The following is a 20,261-nucleotide window of genomic DNA, read 5'->3' as shown; positions in this document are numbered from 1 at the left end:
CGTCAGCGCTCAATCAAGCAGTGGAGGTAAAACGCCGGATTCACATCCCACGGTCTCACTTTCTTTGCTATGCGGTCCCGGAAAAGACCCTCCCGGTGCACTTCAGTCATGCTTTTTGGAGCTGTAAGACACTGCGAGAGCAGCTCCTAAGATGGATACTAGTGCTTCTCCTTTCATTTAATTGTGACATTGTAACTTGTTACATGTACATAAATGTGTGGTGAGTGTTTGATACTATTTCATTGTCACTTAATGGTATCAGCAGCCCTAATAATCACACAGGAATAGCAATACAAAAAAAAAAAAAAATCCTGGGGTGATTATCATTATTCAGATGATTCTGTCAAGGTGAGAAAAAGGACAACAAAGACATGCTCAGGAATGAATTTTGCCCTTTGTTTTCCGTCTTGATCATCTAGTTTTTCTTTAATAGTAATTTTAAAAAGAACAAAGCACAGAAGACTGCAGGTTATCTCACATCCTTTAATCGGATCTGTGAATATAAATGGATAGAAGAGTGACACTGCACTCAGCATGAAGAGTCTTCTCAGACTGAACTGAGAACATCCCTCCTCTCATTGTCTCTCGCTCCCAGTTCAGGGAGATGCCTGATCTTTCTACAAGCCTGGCAGAAGGGATATCCCATCTCCCACTCCAGCTCTGACTTTCCCAAGGATTTAAATTTCAGTTCATTGCTTTTATGTGGGCAGTAGTCAACGACAGAAAAAGAAAAAAAAAATGTTATTATATTACGAAGATACGCACCACATGTCACTAATACCCATACCACACCTTGCCCTGAAGAGCCGAGATGTTTCACAAGGAAGACCCAAGAGTGAGTCTGTTCTCTAGGCTCATATAGTGAGAAAACTGCAAACAATGTGAGTGGGCATAAAGATTCATTATCTTATTACACTGTTTACATAGTCCAGAAGAAAGACACTTCTGTATCTACTCTCTAATAGACCAGCATTTCTTTGAGTAACTCCTTTTCGCTGGCACCCACAGCATCCAGCAGACACTTTTATGTTTCTTAGGACATTTTTGTTTTTAAGAACCATTGTATGCCTCCCTGCCCTTCTTGAGCTGTCGTATGTGGACCGATGGGAGTAGACAGAGATGGGAACTGTCTGACACTCAGTATGTTTCTAGAACCAGGGGCTAAGTAAGCCAACCTGTGAAGCACAGCTTCACTTCCAGCTTTGTATCTCATCACCTGATGCAGAGAGAAAGCTTTCCTACCAGCTCTCTAACTCCATACGGTCTAAACGCTATAATAACTCCTCCCTTACTCTATGGACTGTTAGTGGTTCTGCATGTCTGACGGGGAGCTCTTCTTTCCATTTTTTTTTTTTTGATAAGATCTTGAATATATTTTAAGATTGTGTGCTTCAGTTTTCTATTTTTAAAAATAAGAGTAATAAAACTCACTTCATAAGGTTGTTAGGACTAAATGAATGTACATGCACACTGTGTTTGACAGAGTTTTAACATATGTATATTTAATTTTTATTTATTTAAATTTATATATTAATTTTGAATATTTAAACTTAAATATTTAAATATTAATCTGTGTCGTCACAAAACAATTATTCATTATGCTAACCTTAAGCGAACAGTATTGCTTTAGATTTCAGAAGAAACATGTATAGACATTTCAACACCTATTTCAAAGACCTTTATTTGATGAATTCCCCCTCTCTGGCCCCCACTGTTATTTCCTGAACTCAAACCACCCTTATGGCTTGCAAAGATTCTTAATTGGTAGATAGTGATGAAATCCAAAGAGTCTGACATGGTTATAAAAAGAAGACTCCTTGGTGTCATGCACCCTGACAAAAAGAAGATGAATATAATCATCTTCAACAGTGGCACAAATATGGTTATACTGACTTTAAGCTCTTCTAGTACAGACACAAGGAATAAAACCTTGTTCCCTTAATATGTGAGCTGTATCTGAGACAATCCATTATGTTCTCATCTACAGCCTCATAATGTAATTATTTTTCTTTTTTTAGTATATCTAATTATATATCAAATGTACACACACACATTTCTTTTCTCCATAGATCTACAGTCTTATCATCATCCTCAGTTCTTTCAGCAGCTTGCATAGCTTTCCTACCGCTTTTTATCTACAGGCGTACTTCCTTTTATTATTCTTCACTGTATTGCTTTTTATATAAGTTGAGGATTTGTGGCAACCATTCAATGTTGGGTGGTTAGCATTTGTTAGCAATACTTTAAGGCTTGTACATTTTTAAGACACACTGCTTTTGCACACTTAAGAGACTACAGTATAGCATAAACATAACTTTTATACGCACTTGGGAAACCAAAACATTTGTGTGACTTGTTTTATTGCGGTGGTCTGGAACCGAACTAGCAGGATCTGAGGTATGCCTGCGTTGATCTATGTGCAAGCAGCTATTCTGCCATACAGACTTCATCATATTTTTCTCTATGTAAAATTATTGATAAGGAGAAAAGGGAAAAAAGGGCACATACCTCATAAAACTGTGACTGCTAATCAGCCAAAGAAGAAAAGCACTTTGGGTCTAAAAATCCAATGGCAATTTTCAAAGTCCAGTGAATCCAGGAAGTACAATTATTAAGTCTATGCACAGTATCAAAGGTAAAAAACCAATATTAGCACCTGCATAAAGATTCTAGGAATCCCCACCAGCTCTGATAGGCAAGGATGGCATGACATGTACCAAAAACATATTGACAAGGGTGGCCCATATTCATTTTCGGCCAAGACTTCAGAATTTCACAAATGCATGTTTTGGAGCTGCCCTGACATGCAGTTGATTCATGTGGGCAAAGGCTGAACTCTGTGTGTTTTTCTCTCCAGGCCCTTTTAATTCATGATTTCCTGAAATGGCTATGTAACAAAACCTTGTAACAATGTGGGGATTGATGCTAATTTACAGAGAACACAAGCATGCTTGAATACCTTAAGAATGATTTGCCCTTTTGCCTCTAAAATCAATAAATGTATCAAATCCTCAAATATTAATTTGTATATGAGGACAGAGAGAGAAAGACAGCAGGATCATGGTATTGTCTGGGTGGAATTCCACCTCTGTCTCTCAACTTTCCATCTGTAATACAAAGTTTTTCTTGAGTGTTTTGATTTTCCTTATAAGTGCAGGTTTACTGATATGAGAATACTCTTCAGTATTTCAAGTACCAGAAGATTACTTGAATACAAAGCAGTAGATGTTTTATTTTTTCAGAAGAGTTCAGGGTAGACCTGGATAAAAGACTGTTCACCATAGGAAATTTCTCTGACAACAGGTAAGTGGGTGTAATTTTCAGAGAGGTTGCCCAGTGTATCCACAGAAATAGGAAGAGTCAAAATGTGAGTGACTAGAAGATGTATTTCTAAGAACTTAAAGAGAGAACACCAGGATATTCAAACTGAGTTTAATTTGATAATCAAATTGTTACTCAATTAAGTTGAGTTTAATTCTAATAAGCACAGGGATGCAATGGAGGAAAAAAATAAAAAGGAAAGAAACAGAACTTTAGCCTTAGCGACTGCTATGAATAGGCCTGGAAACCACTGTTTAATTGTTAATCGATGGACTGACCTGGTGCAAAGGCACAGGATGAGATATACAATCAATGTTACCTCTTCACTTAGATATTGTTAACGCTGAGTCAATGCTTCAATTTTAGTCTCCAATTCAAATTATGAGATAACCATGAAAGAGATATAGAGATTTCTAAATTAAATCAGGGCAACAGATTCCATTCCACAGGAGTGACTCTGTTCACTTGGGGTGGGGGGGGGGAGGGAGCTGGGGCAGAGAGTGTTAAATTAGTTTCCAAGAGGTTCAAATTTCAAGCATTCATGTAACTTACTGAAATATATTTTTATTTCAGTTTTTGTTCTGTTATATAGAACAAGTGACATTAGTATCAATTAAAAAATCAAATAAGATATTTTATCACATTCTGTTGTTATTCATATCATTCTGAAGAATTTTTATTGGCTAGTGGTTGAAATTCATCTTCTAGAGAGAATTCAAAGATTTCTGCTTTTTACTTGAAATTCCTTAGTCTTTAGATCAAATATACACAGACTATTGAAAACACCTAGTTTATGTTGATAATGAAACCCCAGAACAGGGGTGGGTCTGAGGCTCCTAAGCCAGCCCTAGAATGAATAGTTCTAGAATTTTAATTATTTTCAACATGACTGAAAGCTGGATTTATAATAAACTTCCCTAAGCTATTCTATCTGCATTAGTATATTTTTAGGGGTTGATGTTTAAGCCTAAAGAACCTTAAAATTAAAGATATCAGGGATACGAGTTGACCAACATAAGGTCCTAAAAATATTAAGAGTCCTATAAGGAACAGTACAATTGATTAATTATATTATTGTGTTATCAATTGATTGACTAATAAAATATCATTGTATAACGTGGAGAGTACAGAAGAGTAAGCATTAAAGCAAAGTTTGATGGAAGGAGTTTCCTCATCACAGAAGACATCCAAATGAACCTTGTTTATATTCCCATCATTATACACCAAACTTGTTCCCAGCCACAGTGTAAAAATAGCATAATGCCTCTTGGTAGACTAATTCATTTTAGGTACTTCTCACAGTTAATGGCCAGTAATTTTCCCATTTGATACTTCAGTAATTTCTAAGCCACAGATGGTTTAGGGAGACCTTTTGGACCCATCAAAATCCACGTATCAGAAACCACTGCTTCACTCTCATCATAAGATACAAGAAAAGATTCAGTTGTCATATCATCTGTCTGTGGAGTCCTAACGGAGGTTTACCTTCTTTACACAGAATAGAAACTGCACAACCCTCACCCCATCTTAGAGGTTTGGAACCACAGCTGTTACAGGCGTTCATACCAGGTAGAGCAGCTGGATTTCTTTCAAAAGTGTTTATTTCAATCCTCATGATTCCCCGGCCATGTTTTCCTAAAGAATTTCAATTTGGTTCATCATTCTGAATCAAGTCAGACAAAAAAAGATAATCAAATCCATCAAGATGTGTTTTTCCCTTTCTCCCTTTGCTTCTCTCCTGTAAAATAGGGAACTGCTGCCAAATCCTTTTAAAATCTAGCCAAGAGAGAACAGGAAAGCCACAACCTCTAAATTATGAAAAAGACGTATGTTAGGTTTAAGACAGTTCGTCAGTATGAACATTCTTTGATCTTTTAAGCTTCTGCGACATAAATTGTTTCTTTAATAATAAAAAAAAGAATATAAAAATGAATCTCTTTCATTATTACTTGAGGGGATCTTCTTCATACAGGATGAAAACATACACTGGGCAGTGACATGAATAGCAAGCTAATCCATGTAAGTTACAGTCATCATAATGTTTTTTTCTGATCATCACAATCTTCAATGCACTCTTTAGAAACGGCAAATTTCTCTGTTTAGCTGCATGCTAAATTAACACATGACCTAACGTGGATTCAAAAATCCCTTCTCATTAGACATGAGTTTATATAGCTCTTATATAATGTAGTCCCGCAAGACGCTTTTTAAACATACTTTCTGGGATCATATAAATGTCTGAATTTCCAAAAGGGCATATAATATGAATTTATCAAATTATAATATATGAATACTTTAAAGACTCTGAAGTACGGTAAGTATTTTGTTTTCTTTAATTTAGTGTTTATTGATTAAATCTGACTTTATTTCTTCAGTATTTGTACTCTGAGTACAGACTGGAAGCTGTTGCCATTGGCCTATTGTATTATACAAACAACTGAGATACATAGGAAAATAAAAATAAAAGTATTATATAGCCTCCTGCCTCTGTTCCTGCCTGCCTGCCACCTGAACAGTTCATTCGAAAGGCCACTAGGTATGGCTGGCCAAGGTAGGGATCCAGGCCAGGGCAGGAAGCTGGAGGGAGAGTGGAATAGTAGATGAACATTTATGCTGGGGAGTCAGGGGATAGGCAGAGGGAGCCAATGGAAGTCACTTACTACAGCGGTGATCCAAACACCAAAAAGAAACAGGGTTTTCACTGCTGGAGAAAGGGAAGCAGTCAGAATGAACCCTGTGGTGCTGCTTTAGAACTGGAGGTATGGAGGTAACCTCGTGGTTAACGCACGCGCCATCCTGGCTCTGACCCTTCCGCTATTAGAAAAAAGACATTATTAAGACAATTGGAGACATTTGACTGTGCATTCAATAGCGACGGTGTACCAATGTTAATTCCCTAATTTTGATGGTAGTATTGTGCTCGCGTAGAAAAACACCCATGTGGGAAAGGCTGACAGAGGTATCTCCTGGTTATGGGGCATCTCTTATAGTTCAGGAAAAATACATTTGGACTACCATGGCAACTTTTCTGTAAGATTAAATTCATTCCAAATGAAAGATAATGAACGACACAAAAGAAATAGAATGTGTTTTATGTGGGCCTTCCTCCAAAAGAGGATTTGAAGATTTTTAACCAGAAAAGAACAAATTTACAGAGAAAAGGCATACTATTAATGGTAGGAGAAGACAAGAGAATGAGAATAACACGCAGAAGGAAAAAGACTGAAACTATCTTCAAATTTTAACATTTTCCTTTTGGCTAAGTTACTGTTTCAAAGAGAGTTAAGTTCACTTGCATATAGTTCACCGACATCCATAACCTCTTCTGTTATGAGTCTTTGGAAAGCAGTGAGATCTGCCTTTCCAAACATTTCTTGACCTTCTTCTGATTTTTCAATTAGTATTTTTTGATGGAGGGTGCATTCTTTTTTTCTGCATCCACCACCAAGAAAACCAGAGTCAATCCCAGTTACTCTCTTTAGTTTTCACCTTTAATATGTTAACAGCACTTCAGCCCCAGTCATTTACCACTTAGCTCTCAGTTAATTCCACTGTGATTTGAATTTTTAACTGATGTATTGTTCCTTTCTCCAAAATACTATATATATATATAGTATTTTGGAGGAAGGAGGTAATTAAGTTTACTTATTTACTTTTAGAGGAGGTACAGGGGATTGAACCCAGGACCCTGTGCATGCTAAACATGCACTCTACCACTTGAGCTATACCCTCCCCACTAATATTCCAATCTTTAAAAAATATGTAATACTTCACCCAAAGTTCCCCTGTCCAACTTCTGCCTCAGTTCCTCAATTTAATTTGCAAAGTATGCTGACCTCAAGAGCTCTTCCACCTTGGAAAGACAGTAACTATGATAAATAGGCAGCAGAATCATAGGGCGTACGTGAACAAAATACAGATATTATCAAAGATTAGGGCAGCATATTGGCTAAACCCATGGTAGGTAGAGCCAGATGTCCGGATTTAAATCCAGCTCCCCCACTTGATTATCTAGATTTGGACTAGGTATTATTTCCCCCATTTTTCTGACTAATTACATAATGAGAAGTAGAGAAGTTACTATCGCTACTAAGGTTGTAGGATTGTTGTGGATATTGCAAGCATTTAACACAGCTTTAGGCATATAGCAACTTCTTAATAGATATTAATCATCATTAAAGGAGCCTGAATCTCAAAGAAGACTAAGAAAACCTTCAGTGTCAGGTTTCATACGTCTACTCAACACTGCAATCATGCCTACCAGCTTAAGCCCTACTTGGCTTTCTCATCCCTTTATCCCCGTCTTCGTTAATAAGCCCTTTTAAATAAAATAGGGTTCATTCCAACATGTACATTTGTGAAACATAAAGTTAAGGCTTGTCAAAAAATTTTTTATTGGCCAAGGCATTCATATCTTATAGGCAATTTTTGGAAACATATCTAGTAGAAGTAGCTCAAAAACGGATAGTTGTAAAGAACTAATATCTATTGGGTACAAACTCTATGCTACTAGACCAGCACTTTAAATAAAATCATTGCATTTTCTGAAATACATTTTTAAAGTAGTGATTATTACACACACCACAGAAACAGGGAAAGACAGGCTTAGATGGGTTATGTCACTAACACAACTAGAAATCAAATTTGCAGCCAAATAATCTGAGACTCTATTTCCAAGCCAAATACAAAGTTCATTCTACCTGAACCCAGGTGTGGACGTACAATCAGGGTTAAATGTCCCTTATTCCAATATCCAAAAGCATAAAAAAAAAATCTAAAGTGTCTGGAACTTGACAAATGTAGGCAAATCTTCATTGAAAAACCAACTTCAACAATGCTGGTTTGGGATTCACAGTAAAAATCAGGCAAGCTCGCACGTCTCTCTTTACGCGGCATTGCTATAAAAGTGAATTCTCATCAAGTTTTGAAATTCACAGTAGAATATAAAAGAGCTCAGTCTCCAGCTTCCAAATAAGGTATTTCTAAAATAATTTGGCTGCCATTTGGGCAAATATATATGTGTGTTTTGTCTTGACAGCTTGTCAACTGGCAGACAGTTCTTGAACATCACATTCATTTCAATGTAATATTGGTAAATTTCTCAATTAGAATCTTACTTTTCACTTTCTGTACAGTGAAATTCCCCAGCCCTTGCCGGCATTCTTTAGGGTGCACAGGTGCAGATGCTGGCATTTCTGCAGTAGCAAAGGAAGAAAAATGAAAGAAGGAAGGCGGGGAGGGAAGAGACAGGCTGGGAGAGAACAGTGGTAATGGGGAGAGAAAGGAGATAGCAGCTGACCTTCATCCTGGTATTCACCTTCATGAGAAATAAAGGGAATAATTCACACTTGACAATAAAATAGTGCAGCTGCCTCTGCTTCCTTTAACCAGAGAGGCTGGAGTCAAACAGCAACCAGACACCCAGTGCCTAAAATCGATACAAAGGAAAAGTCCAAAGGTAAAGCGGGAAATAGATTAATAAAAATAATTTAAAAAATCACCACAACAACCAATTACTGAACACTTATTTACTTTATGGCATCCCATTTCCTTGTATTTTATCACTCAGTTCTCAAACAATGAAAGCAAAATGGAAATTGTTATCTTTGCCTTGTCGCTAAGGAAAATATGCAATAGTTTAACCTCCTTGAACTTCAAAGTCAACCAGACAATAAGGGATAAAACCAGGATTCAAAATTTCATGTATCTAACTTCAAAACCCACACTTTGAAATGCAGCATAGTCCATGTGGTTTTTGGAAGAGATGTCACAAGCTGAGCATTAAGAAAAAAAAAAAACTGTGTATGTTAGTATAGATGATTTATTTCAGCTGCTAAAGATAAGAGTATTCTTATCAAGAAAAATACTTTAGGTAGAGGAAAACATGCACATATATATATATATATATATATATATATATATATATATATATATATATATATATATATATATATATATATATATATTTACAGGTGCACATACACAGTGCATTATGTACCTAATAATATCTTTAAAAATCCTTTTCTTAGCTGCAGTTGACTTAGATGTTTGCAGAAGTTTGGGGGGTTTTCCTTCTCAACATATTTATCAGGCACATGACTCATACGTACAGGAATGGAAGTCTCTGACACATTGACAATAAACAGATATGGACTTGGCCATTAAGATGTAGAAATCATAAAAATGAGACAGAAATAGCAGCTTCCCTGTTCATCGTTTATTAGCAATTAAGATTAAGCGTCCTATATTTATTGTAAGTGGTAATAGTCCTTCAAAGTCATCGTACACTGATCTGAATGAAAAGATGGATTAGGCAAGTTTTCTGCCCTAAATAAGTTGATCAAATAAGGAGAAAATAAAAAGAAAGAAAAAAAAATACATAGTATTTCGCAGTTCCTGTTTACATGTCAGAATTTAAAAGAAGTACAAACATGAAGGTGTTTTTGCTTGTTTGTGGGTTTCTTTCTATGGCGACGGTGACGGTGATGGTAGAGAGATAACTTCCTGCTGGAAAGCCATAAAAGGTTCCCTAGAGAAAGTGTCACTTCAGCCAGCCACAGAGGAGTGATTTGATTTTGACACGAAGGAAAAAATAAATAAGAGTAGGATTCCTTGCAGAAGAGATAGACAAAGTGGAGTCCTGGCAGGAGAAATAACATGAGTAAGATGTGAAGACCTGAAATCAATTCTGATTTGCCATTGCAATGATGTATTGCTTTGCAACCAAAGCTATACTGCAGGCTGAAAAAGAAGAGATCAAATGAAGCCAAGTTATTTACCTAATTCTGGCCTTCAATTTATATCCCTACTTGTGTGTGTGTGTGTGTGTGTTTTAAATGTATCACATCATGTTCACCTGCTTGTAATTTATGTGAATTTGCTGCGTAGCATGTACCCTTGTAGGCTGTCTTAAATGCAATTTGAAACAAACTAGAGTACAATACATTACATACAAAAGAGTGACTTCTATACTTTGGCTTGTTGGATCCTACCTACTATTTTTGTCAGACAAGAAGGAGCCCTTTTATTATAGTAAAAAGTCTGGGAACAGGGATTTCCTGTATCAAAGCCAGAGTTTGGGGATAGATAAGCAAATTCAAAAAAGGGAGGAAAAAAGGTAAAAAAAAAAAAATCATGTTTTGAAAAATATACTGTTCTGTAAAGTATAATGGCTCAGAAAAAGTGGGAGTGAGCCACTGGCGATAGCAATGCTTCTTTAACAAGCTCAGTTAAAGGAAGATGGTCACAGCACAGAAGCCTCAGGTAACTGCAGTTTCCTGATCCACTCTCCACTCACCCCACCAGCTCAGCCCACTATCTGGCCGGACTGCAGACCTAGACCGCTTCCTACTTCCCTGTGTGCCGCATCTGCATGTGAATACACACAAACACATAATTAAACATCAAGCAAGCATCAATAGGATTAGCCTGGCATGTTGGAACAAATCTTGATAAATCCGCCTCAGTAACAATACTCGAACCACACGTCTATGAGAGGAATACAAATGCAGCCTATTGAAGTACTGTTGTGTAAGGAGAGAGCGTTTAATAAAAACTGCTTCGGCGGTTCCTATTACTAAGCGACTAAAGCTATTGAGCTGTGGAGCTGAGGCCAAAAACGGGGATTTGGAAATGCAAATGAGAGATAAGACGGTAATAAATGCCTTTTATTCAGCCACACGCTGCCCTTGATGCCAGGAACTATTTTAAAGATGACTCTTAATCGTACTATGAAATTGGAAACATACTTACCCAAAATGGACATCTCTGGCACCGTCGCATGGTAGGGGCCATTGAGAAACTCTGGTGCGTTGTCATTGATGTCTTGAACTTTAATAATAAATTCAGAAGGAGGCTCGAGAGGCTTATTTGTCTCCCAGTCCACTGCCTGAGCTGTGAGGGTGTACTCAGCCTTTTCCTCTCGGTCAAGTCTTTTTATAGCATGGATATCTCCTGTTATGTCATTTATTTGAAAGATGGTCCCAGCTCCATCGCCTGATAGGATGTATTTGATTTTTTTGCTCCCAGGATCCAGGTCCGTGTGTAGCTAAAATGAAAAGTGACACTGGTTAGTGATGCAGCGATTTGCAAAGTATGTTTTAGCTACTGCATACTTGAATGTAAGATTGTTTCTTTCTACACTAATTGTCACTTCATCAAGTTCTGCCTAACAGTAGCTGTACAAAGAGTTTATGCAACTGTCTACATATCAAGTAAAGTAAAATATAATGAAATTCAGACAAATAAGTTAGAACACTTAAAAAAAAAATGCTGACCTGTTCAGTATAAACTGACATGCATTTGAAATGATTAAAAAAAGATCAAGGAGAAAATACAAAAATACATGCATTCTTTTCAATTTATTAATACATTTACTGTTCAGTATAAACTGATATGCACTTAGAATAATAAAAAGATCAAGGAGAAAATGCAAAACTGTATGTGTTCTTTTCAAGTTGTTAATATATTTATTAACAGGGATTTCCTGTAATAAGTTATTATTGTCAGCTACCTTTTATGGATTACTATCTCTGTGCCAAGAACTACATGAATCAGTTCTCATATGATAATTCCCTTGATCTTTTCTAAAACTCAATGAGTTAGAATATTTCATAGGAACCATGAGAAAAGGGAAGTTTGAGAAGGCACATCATAACATCTCCAAGGTTTACATTTGATAGAATCAAGTGTAGTCACCAAAATTCAACTCAGATCTGCCTTCTATATTTATAAAAACAGAAATAATTATAATAATCTGACATAGTCAGATCTTATGTGTATGTGAGGTTTTTTAAAAAATTTGATCTGTCCAATTCTTTTGGTCCAGGAACATTATGCCCATTTTATAAAGAAGACAACTGAGGCCAGAAGATGGGAGCACATTTTCCAGAAATGGGACTTCTTTGAAAAATAAAAACTTTGCAGCAGGAATCCAAATCCATCTCAGATCACGGCAACAAATATTTACTGAACACCTACTCTGCCCAAAACATTTTGGTAGGAACTGGGGAAAACAGAATCCCTGGCTATCAAATTTTTAGTTTTCTTGCAAGAGGGAGACAGGCGTGTTGGTGCTTTTCCTTTACACTATGTTGACTCCTGTTAAAAGACTAAAATAAAATAAGAATATATATATATTTTAGTTTGCATTTTTAAAACAAAAACTCATTATAGTTGCAAAATACTGCTTAAATGCACATATTTTCAGTTTAACTCAGGTGTTTAAATGCCAATACAGTTACAGTTCTTGCACCATGAGATTTCAAATAATTTTCCTTTAAAAAAAATACTGGGGGAAAAAAGATGTCTCATGGAAAGAAACTCCTAGAAACTGCAAAGACTCATTGAGTTCTCTTGGGATCACTTTATTCAGAACAGGCTCTGTTGCTTTCTTTGCCAAGTTAAATTGTATTTAGCGCCTCAATAAACGAAAAGAAAAGATTATAAAAAAGACACAAAATAGCAACAAAGCATCCAAATACATCTACATCTCCTATTTTTCTTTTGACTATTTTAAAAAGTTAAAGCATAAGATTACATCAAATATTTATTGAATCTCAAAATGTATCCCTTTCATTTATTGTATTAAAGTCACTGACAAGAGCAAATATTGAAATGCCACTTTATCTTAATGAATGTGGGATTATAATTCATTAATGTGATATTAATCCTAATTTATGATCATTTTAATTTATGTGCATTTTAACATTTCCATTAGCATTTTTATTAAAAAAGAGAAAATCTGAATAATAAATGATTCACGGACATTTTCATTCAAATACAAGGCATGCCTGAGACACAGAAGGTATTGGTACGTGTCACTCTTGCCCTTAACATTTCTGGTATCAAAAATCAAGCCATTCAAAATGGTGTTATTATTGTTATGTTAGAATTTATTTGTACCATATTTTCCTGACATTTATCAATAGCTCTGATTAGTAAATCAGATCATATTCTTAGGTTTTGATGTTCCTTTGTGTTTAGAAATAACTGAGGGAGAAGGGAATAGCATAGGTTTTTGAAAAACACAAAGCTGAGACAGGTCTCTAACCATATGAACTGATGAAATTAATCCATTCATTTCAGCTTCCATTACTTTGTCTCTAATATGGAGATAAAACATCTATTTGGCAGAATTGATTTTAAAATCTGAAATGATCTATTTGAAAAATAGAGAAAAGTGGAAGTTGACATATTAAGTGTGCAATAACTAAAACCGTTATTATTACATACCATCCTCAACCACACACAACCATCTGAAGGCACTTGTAATAAAGCCCAGTTGCAAGGTTAGTGAAAACAAGTTCCCAAGACGCCATCATGAAAAAAAACAAGGTGGGTGGGGAAACTCTTAGTAAACACTGTGTGCTTCCTCTTTCTTTTGGAAATTCCTTTTTTAGCCAGTCTCAGTAAAATCCAGAGCCCTGGGCTAATGGTAACCTTGAAACACAGTATTGCATTTCTGTATGCTTGATTCCCAAGCTCAGCCCAGCATCAATGATCTGTCTCATCAAAAACCAGATGAATCCCTCTGGTCACTCACAACAGGCTGGTTGGAGAAGTCAGGCATGCAGAGTTCACATTAAGTCATAGATTTCAAGGATCAAAACAGGACCACTACATAAATGCGCTGAATTGTGAGTATAAACAGAATTACACTCTCACTATCTTTCATATATTGGCATGTTACCCCCTAATTAAAATATAAGTTTAAACTCTAAAAGCTATGGGGAAAAAGCGTTTGCATCTTTACTTTCCTTCATATTCCCACCACCTAGTGAGGTGTCTGTCATGTTGTTGGAGCTGAAAACAATATGTGTGGAGTAAGATGAATGGGAAGGAAGGGAAGGAAACAACATTTTCTCATTTTCTTTTCGAAAGAGTGATTTAAAGAAGAGAGCAAAGGAACCTAGAAATGTCAGGCCCAGTGAGCTAAGATCGTATCCACTCTATGTGCCGAGCCCTTGAGTTCCCTCAAATATGCATCCAAATTTAGCTCCAGGTATAACAACTGAGACATAGTAGAGGGAACATTGGAGGAAGACGGATGGGTGGACGGACAGATGGATGGGTAATGGATGAATAATAGATGGATGACAGATGACAAGTGTCTGATATTCACACATCACTGTTCACAGAATATAAGCCCTCCTGAACCCAACCGTCAGTATCACCTACATATCTGTCAAAAAAAAAAAAAAAAGGTACAAACTGCTTTTCCACCTTCTCCTACAGGATCCCCAAGGACACTAAAGTACTCCTAGGGCAGTAGAGCTTAGAGAAGATAAATTTTCCTCTGAGTGCCTATTATAACACCAAAGAACGAGTTCACTACCATGCTGTCCGCCTTCTCCTGAAGAGTAAGTGATGAGGAACGGGATTAAGTGAACTAAAGTCAGGTAGCTCTGACATCAGAACTTAACTCTGACATTCCATTCTATCCAAGATCCTAGGAGAGTTTCTCTCTGTCTTCCTCTAGAGAATTATCAAAGTTACTGGAAGAGAACCAGCACCTCTTGGAACCCAAAGGGGTTAACAGGGATCACTACAACATGAATCTCTATTACTTACTGATTCCTGTTTTTCACAAATTTCTTTCCCTTGGAAAGAATAGCAAGCTTAGCACACCTAAAAAAAATTAAATCTTACACTATATTCTCAGTATCTAGTACCTGCCTTTCAGGGAGATATTATGTAGTGGCTATCAATCAGCAAACGGATGGAAAATCTAATCATTAAGTCATAACCAGTTAATATCAAAGATGGGACCAGAGACTTGACACAATATGAGGTTTTGACCTAAACAATCAGAATGCAGGACTTCACTCTTGATCAAGCACATTCAGGCTGTTAGGAGCGTGAAAAGGCAAGTAAAGCGAAAGAGAAAGAGGGTGTAAGAAAAGAGTAGTTTTCATGTTTCTGAATTGCTCTCCGCAAACAAGGACCAGGAGTTTGAGTTGAAATCTACTTATTTTAACTTGTAGTTTTAGCCTTCTTGTGCACTGCAGAACACCTCACCAAAGATGCTCACCAAACTCGAAATGGACCATTCAGGAAAGAGTCTGCTTTCATCGTTGTATTCAGGGAGAACTAGACAACCTCTTGTTCCTGATGCTCGGCCACGGTGGGAGATGGAGTAGGTGGAGTGAGGATGTCACGATGGACTCCACAACCTGTAAGGTGCCTTCATATGCTGAAAGGGCGTACCACTTCAGCAAGTCTAAATAACTCCTTCATCCAGTCACTCCATTCTTAACAAGGTGTGGAAACAAACTAGATCAGAAAACTAAAGCTAGGAAATAGACTAAAAGCACCGAAGCATATTAGTAAATCAAGTTGGGAATATACCATTTACTCTTGTGATTACACACTCTGAGGAAGTAATTCAGTGAAATAATAACAGCCTTCAAAGTAATTATCTTATAAACCAAGTTACCCTCAAATTTGTCTTATGGGGCAAAAGGCTAAAGAAGATGTAATCCCTGATTAAAAGAACAGAAGAGCGTCCTGCACTGGAAGTGACTTCTGCTTCAAAAAAAAATTAAAAAATTCCAACGGGTTACAGCAGGCAAACATCTAGCACCCTGATGGCCTCCAATGTGTGTTCTCTGCCTCCTGTGTCAGCTGGTGGTGTGAGCGTTCAACAGCTTGACCTGGCCAAGGGGGCTGGTGCCCAAAGAAACAGAAAATTGGAAGCAAGTCTGAGTGAATTGCTGTGTTTGGCGGTGGGAACCTGAAAATAGTCAGAATTAGGAATGCATTACTTGTGCTACCCTTTTAAACAGTGAGTTTCCTAAAGACAGGCCTCTAGCTACACTCTAGGTAAGTTATTCAACAATCTCCCCAACAGCAGGCATTGCACAGAGTACACAGTAAATGCTCATTAAAGCCTAACTGTTTTGTTTGCACAGAGCCTATCTTAACATCCTGCACCTTGTCGGTGAGTTTACAAGGATGAGGGGCACGGGTTCAGTAAATATATTGACTTTCTCAAGCTCATACAATTCACAAATAACAGAATCAGGTGTAACTCAGTAAATCAGATTTCAGAGCATACACGTTTTAGCTTAATTCAACAGAGACTCCCGGGAAAATATAACTAGTTAGTCTGGGAGCCTCCCCTTTCAGTAGATGAGAAGGAGGCAGAATGGAGAAGGCTCTCTGTTTTGTCCCTAAATGGCAGTCAAGATTTACTATATATATATATAAAAGATTATATATATATTTATATACATATAAAAAATTATATATATATATATAAAATACACACACACACACATAGAAGCCATTTGTATGAGACCATAGAGCACAGGCACATTTTGTGAACTAGTTTATCCTATAAAAGTCTGAAATAGAATTGACATAGAAATAGAAAGGCAGTATGCTCAACTAATAGGAATGCAAACAGAAAATATTGACAAGAAGAGGCTGGCAGGCTGTTTACCAAGAGACTTCCCAAGCCAACATTCATGACCTTGGCAAGTTTGCTACTATCCTCAGTCTGGACCACAGCTTTATAGATTTGGAAACATGATGTGTCAGCCTTATAGCAAACCCATCTCTCTTAGCCAGACTCCAATAAAGAAAGTTTCCAAGTCTAATTTTTATTTTAAAGAAAGCAACGTATTGACGATAAACAGCATTTCAAGTATTCAAGCTATCATGATGAACAAAATTTCCCTTTATATAAAGACCCACACACAAAAGTGAAGCCAAAGCATCCTTGTTGATATGATTTAGAGAACGGAGCATTAGATGGACTAATTCCATAATGATGCCACAGGAAAAAATAGCTTAAGAATGCCCCTTCTACAAAAACAGTCTTAAAAATGCTCTGAGAATGCTTAAATTCTGTATTCTCAGATTTTCTCTTTTCCTTTAAGTACTGAGATAGAGACTTTTTAAGTAAGCAATCATATGACAAAAGAAAAAAAGACAATTGAGTCCTCTCGACTGGACACATCTTTGCTTATGTATGTTGATAACAGCCTGGTTAATACATTAAATCTTCCAGGCTTGGTAGTCAATATGGTTCTCTAAGGGAACCAAAGATTTATAGAGCAGTAGTTCAGATTATAGGAACCAAAATGAGAGCCTGATAAGAAATAGGACAAACTGTAAGATACTGAAGGATTTACTTAACCTCCCCCAAATGGTGTCCTTATTTGTAAAAATGTTTTAATAACAGTTTTAACAATGCTATCTATAGGGTTTGGGTCATGATTAAAATGTGACAAAGACATGAGACAAAGGCATGGTATCTTCTAGGGACTAAAACATTTAAATAAAACTGCATATAGGGTGGGTTCTTGTGGAGACTTAATTTTGGAATTATACTGATAGGTTCTGCCAAACCTGGAACTGCTTTCCAAGAAAAATACGTCTAACAGCATATTCTGGGTCAGAATTTAACATGCAACATTGCTTTGTAGTAAAATCTAAGAATGTCACTTCTTGAGTTAAACGATCTTGGGAAAAGCGGCTTAAACTCTTACACTGAGCACTTGTATTAGGCACATAATCACATATTTGGTATTTATTCACTCACTCAGTAAGTAATGCCAGTAGATGTATCTAGAAGTTTTTACCTTTTTTTCAGCTTTAGTGATGTGTAATTGACAAAAAGCTGTAAGGTATTTAAAGTGTACTTGGTTTTCATTTCTTGTTACACAGTAACAGTAAGCCTACAAGCAGAAGGAGGCTGGTCTACATGCATTGGGTCATCGAGTAAATGCTTGTGTGTGCAAGAGTGTAGGTGAATAGTAATTGTGAACCTATTACTAAAAAGAAATTTAGGTGAATGGATCAAGGAGTGGATGGATGGATGGACAGTTGGATGGATAAATTGACTGAAGATAGAACTGAGAAGGAAAATGGTTAGATACATGGTTTTATTGGGGAATGCATGTGCAAAAAGTAATGGATAGAGGGATGGCCGGTTGAGTGAGAGTCTCAGCTGTTTTTCCATTCAGGTTCCAATGCACATTGAACACTATGAACCAATATATGAATGAACACATGGATGTACTGGTGAGTGGGTGGGCTGGAAGGACCACAGTTTCACTAAAAGATCGATTTGGGGAAAACATAACAAATTATTCTGTCTCAGAGCTCTATTCTTTGTCTTACACTAAAACAGACACAGTACTTACCCAGTATTTCTTAAATGAAGATCTTTGGTGCATATTTAATTTTCAACTAAATGAACACTCTTCACAAATTTCTTGAAAACAATCTCTCTCTCTCTCTCTCTATTCGATATATCTATCTATCTGTCTGTCTGTCTGTCTATCTATCTATCTATCTATCTATCTATCTATCTATCTATCTATCTATAGAGAGAGAGAGATACAGATACACAGATAAAGATATATGAGGGGAAATTTTTGTGCCACATAAATATACAAGGTAGTAATATGCAATGTAAGCAATGTGAATAGGACGGAAAAAAAAGAAGACACCAAACAAAAGAAGTAGATTTTAAACAGATATGGATATATAAAATAGATATTCAGGATATTATTCAAAGATCAATTTACAGTGAAGAGTTCAGTTTTACTGTGGGAAAAAGGGAAAGCATTTAGGAATGCTGCATCAATGTTCTTCATGTCTGAAAAGAACTTGATTAATCAGAGTACTAACAGGAGCTGAAAATACGAGATAGATTTCTGATGTGGTGATCACGATTACTTGCTAAACAGGACGTATCTTGTTATCCAAAAATTGACAAGAACACAGTAGGAAAGAACACAGTGGATAACCAAATGACAGTCACCTACTCTTTCTGAAATTCTATATTTATAAAAGGACTGTGCAGTAACCAAAATGCCATGAACTTGGAAGAACATTACAGTTTGAAATGAAATACATAAACCTGGGATCGAGAAGGCCATAGAATAGGGTGTGACATTGGCAATTCATTTTTCTTCTGTGATCAAAAAGCCTGAAATAACGTAGCTGTGTTGCCCAGTCCTACCCCTTGAGCATTATAAACTGTCTCATGCAGAATCTTGCTAAGAAAGTAGAGGGTCATGACCAAAGCTCAGATTTTACAGAAATAATCACATTTTCAAGTTTGACTACTCAAAGAGTGGATGAATGGATTGATGGATGGATAAATGTGTTGACAAAAGAATTAAGAGGAAGAGGGTGGTTAGGTAAATGATTTTGTTGGAAAATGAATGGGTGCACAAAAGAGTGGATGAGAAGACGGCTAACTAAACAGATTCAAAAACACCTTTTCTTTTAGATAAACGATAATCCAAGACCTGGTTTGATTTTAGTGAATATGATTTTCAATAAGTCACTTAAAACTTCCCTTTTTTAGCTTCTTTAGTTAAAAAGATACTAACAAGGCTATTAGCACCATTATTCAAAAAAATTATCTGTTGTTAGGACAGCATATATGTAAAAGTCATTTTTCAATTTTGGGTTTTTTTTTTCTTTAAACTCCTCCTCTCCCAAGTATCAATCCTATAGTGAAGATTTGGAAACGGAATCTAATGTACTATCAACTTACCAGAAGTAGATGCTAATAATATAGACTGCAATGCTATAAACAGATGTCTGTTTAAGTGTGTGTGTGTTTCACCACTCCATCTCTGTTCTGACAGCAAAGTTTAGAAGCTGAAAAAACACCAAACAGCAACACCAAGGAAACTTCAAGGAAATCCTAAAACCTCAAGATGCTGTTCCTTTTCACGCTATAAAATCATTAATCTCCTGCATTAATGATAATCTTTTATGATGGAAATCAATTGTATTTTTTGTTTCTAAACAGAAACAAAAATAATCCTTCCAAGACTCCTGTTAGGAGCTGACTCGTTTCCCTCAATAATGACGCATTAGATATTTATCTATAAATATCTTATAGATTCAAAACTGTGGTTGCAACTTGCAGTGAGGCTACTGATAGGTTACGTCTAGGTGTTGTAGACAGA

The 20,261-nt window shown here is 36.5% G+C and overlaps 1 protein-coding gene across 1 annotated transcript in view; it reads right to left on the bottom strand.

The window, feature by feature from the left end:
• CDH8 (cadherin 8) overlaps positions 1-20,261 on the bottom strand; it is a 314,446-nt gene that overhangs the window by 194,617 nt on the left and 99,568 nt on the right. Inside the window, exon 3 of the mRNA XM_010967244.3 lies at positions 11,074-11,368. Within this exon, the coding sequence (XP_010965546.2) occupies positions 11,074-11,368 (295 nt within the window). The remainder of the gene's footprint in view (positions 1-11,073; positions 11,369-20,261) is intronic.

The sequence above is a fragment of the Camelus bactrianus genome, chromosome 9 (assembly GCF_048773025.1).
Source record: "Camelus bactrianus isolate YW-2024 breed Bactrian camel chromosome 9, ASM4877302v1, whole genome shotgun sequence".
NCBI lineage: Eukaryota > Metazoa > Chordata > Mammalia > Artiodactyla > Camelidae > Camelus > Camelus bactrianus.
The sequence above is the reverse complement of the archived record's forward strand: the minus strand, read 5'-3'. Positions and strand labels throughout refer to the sequence as shown.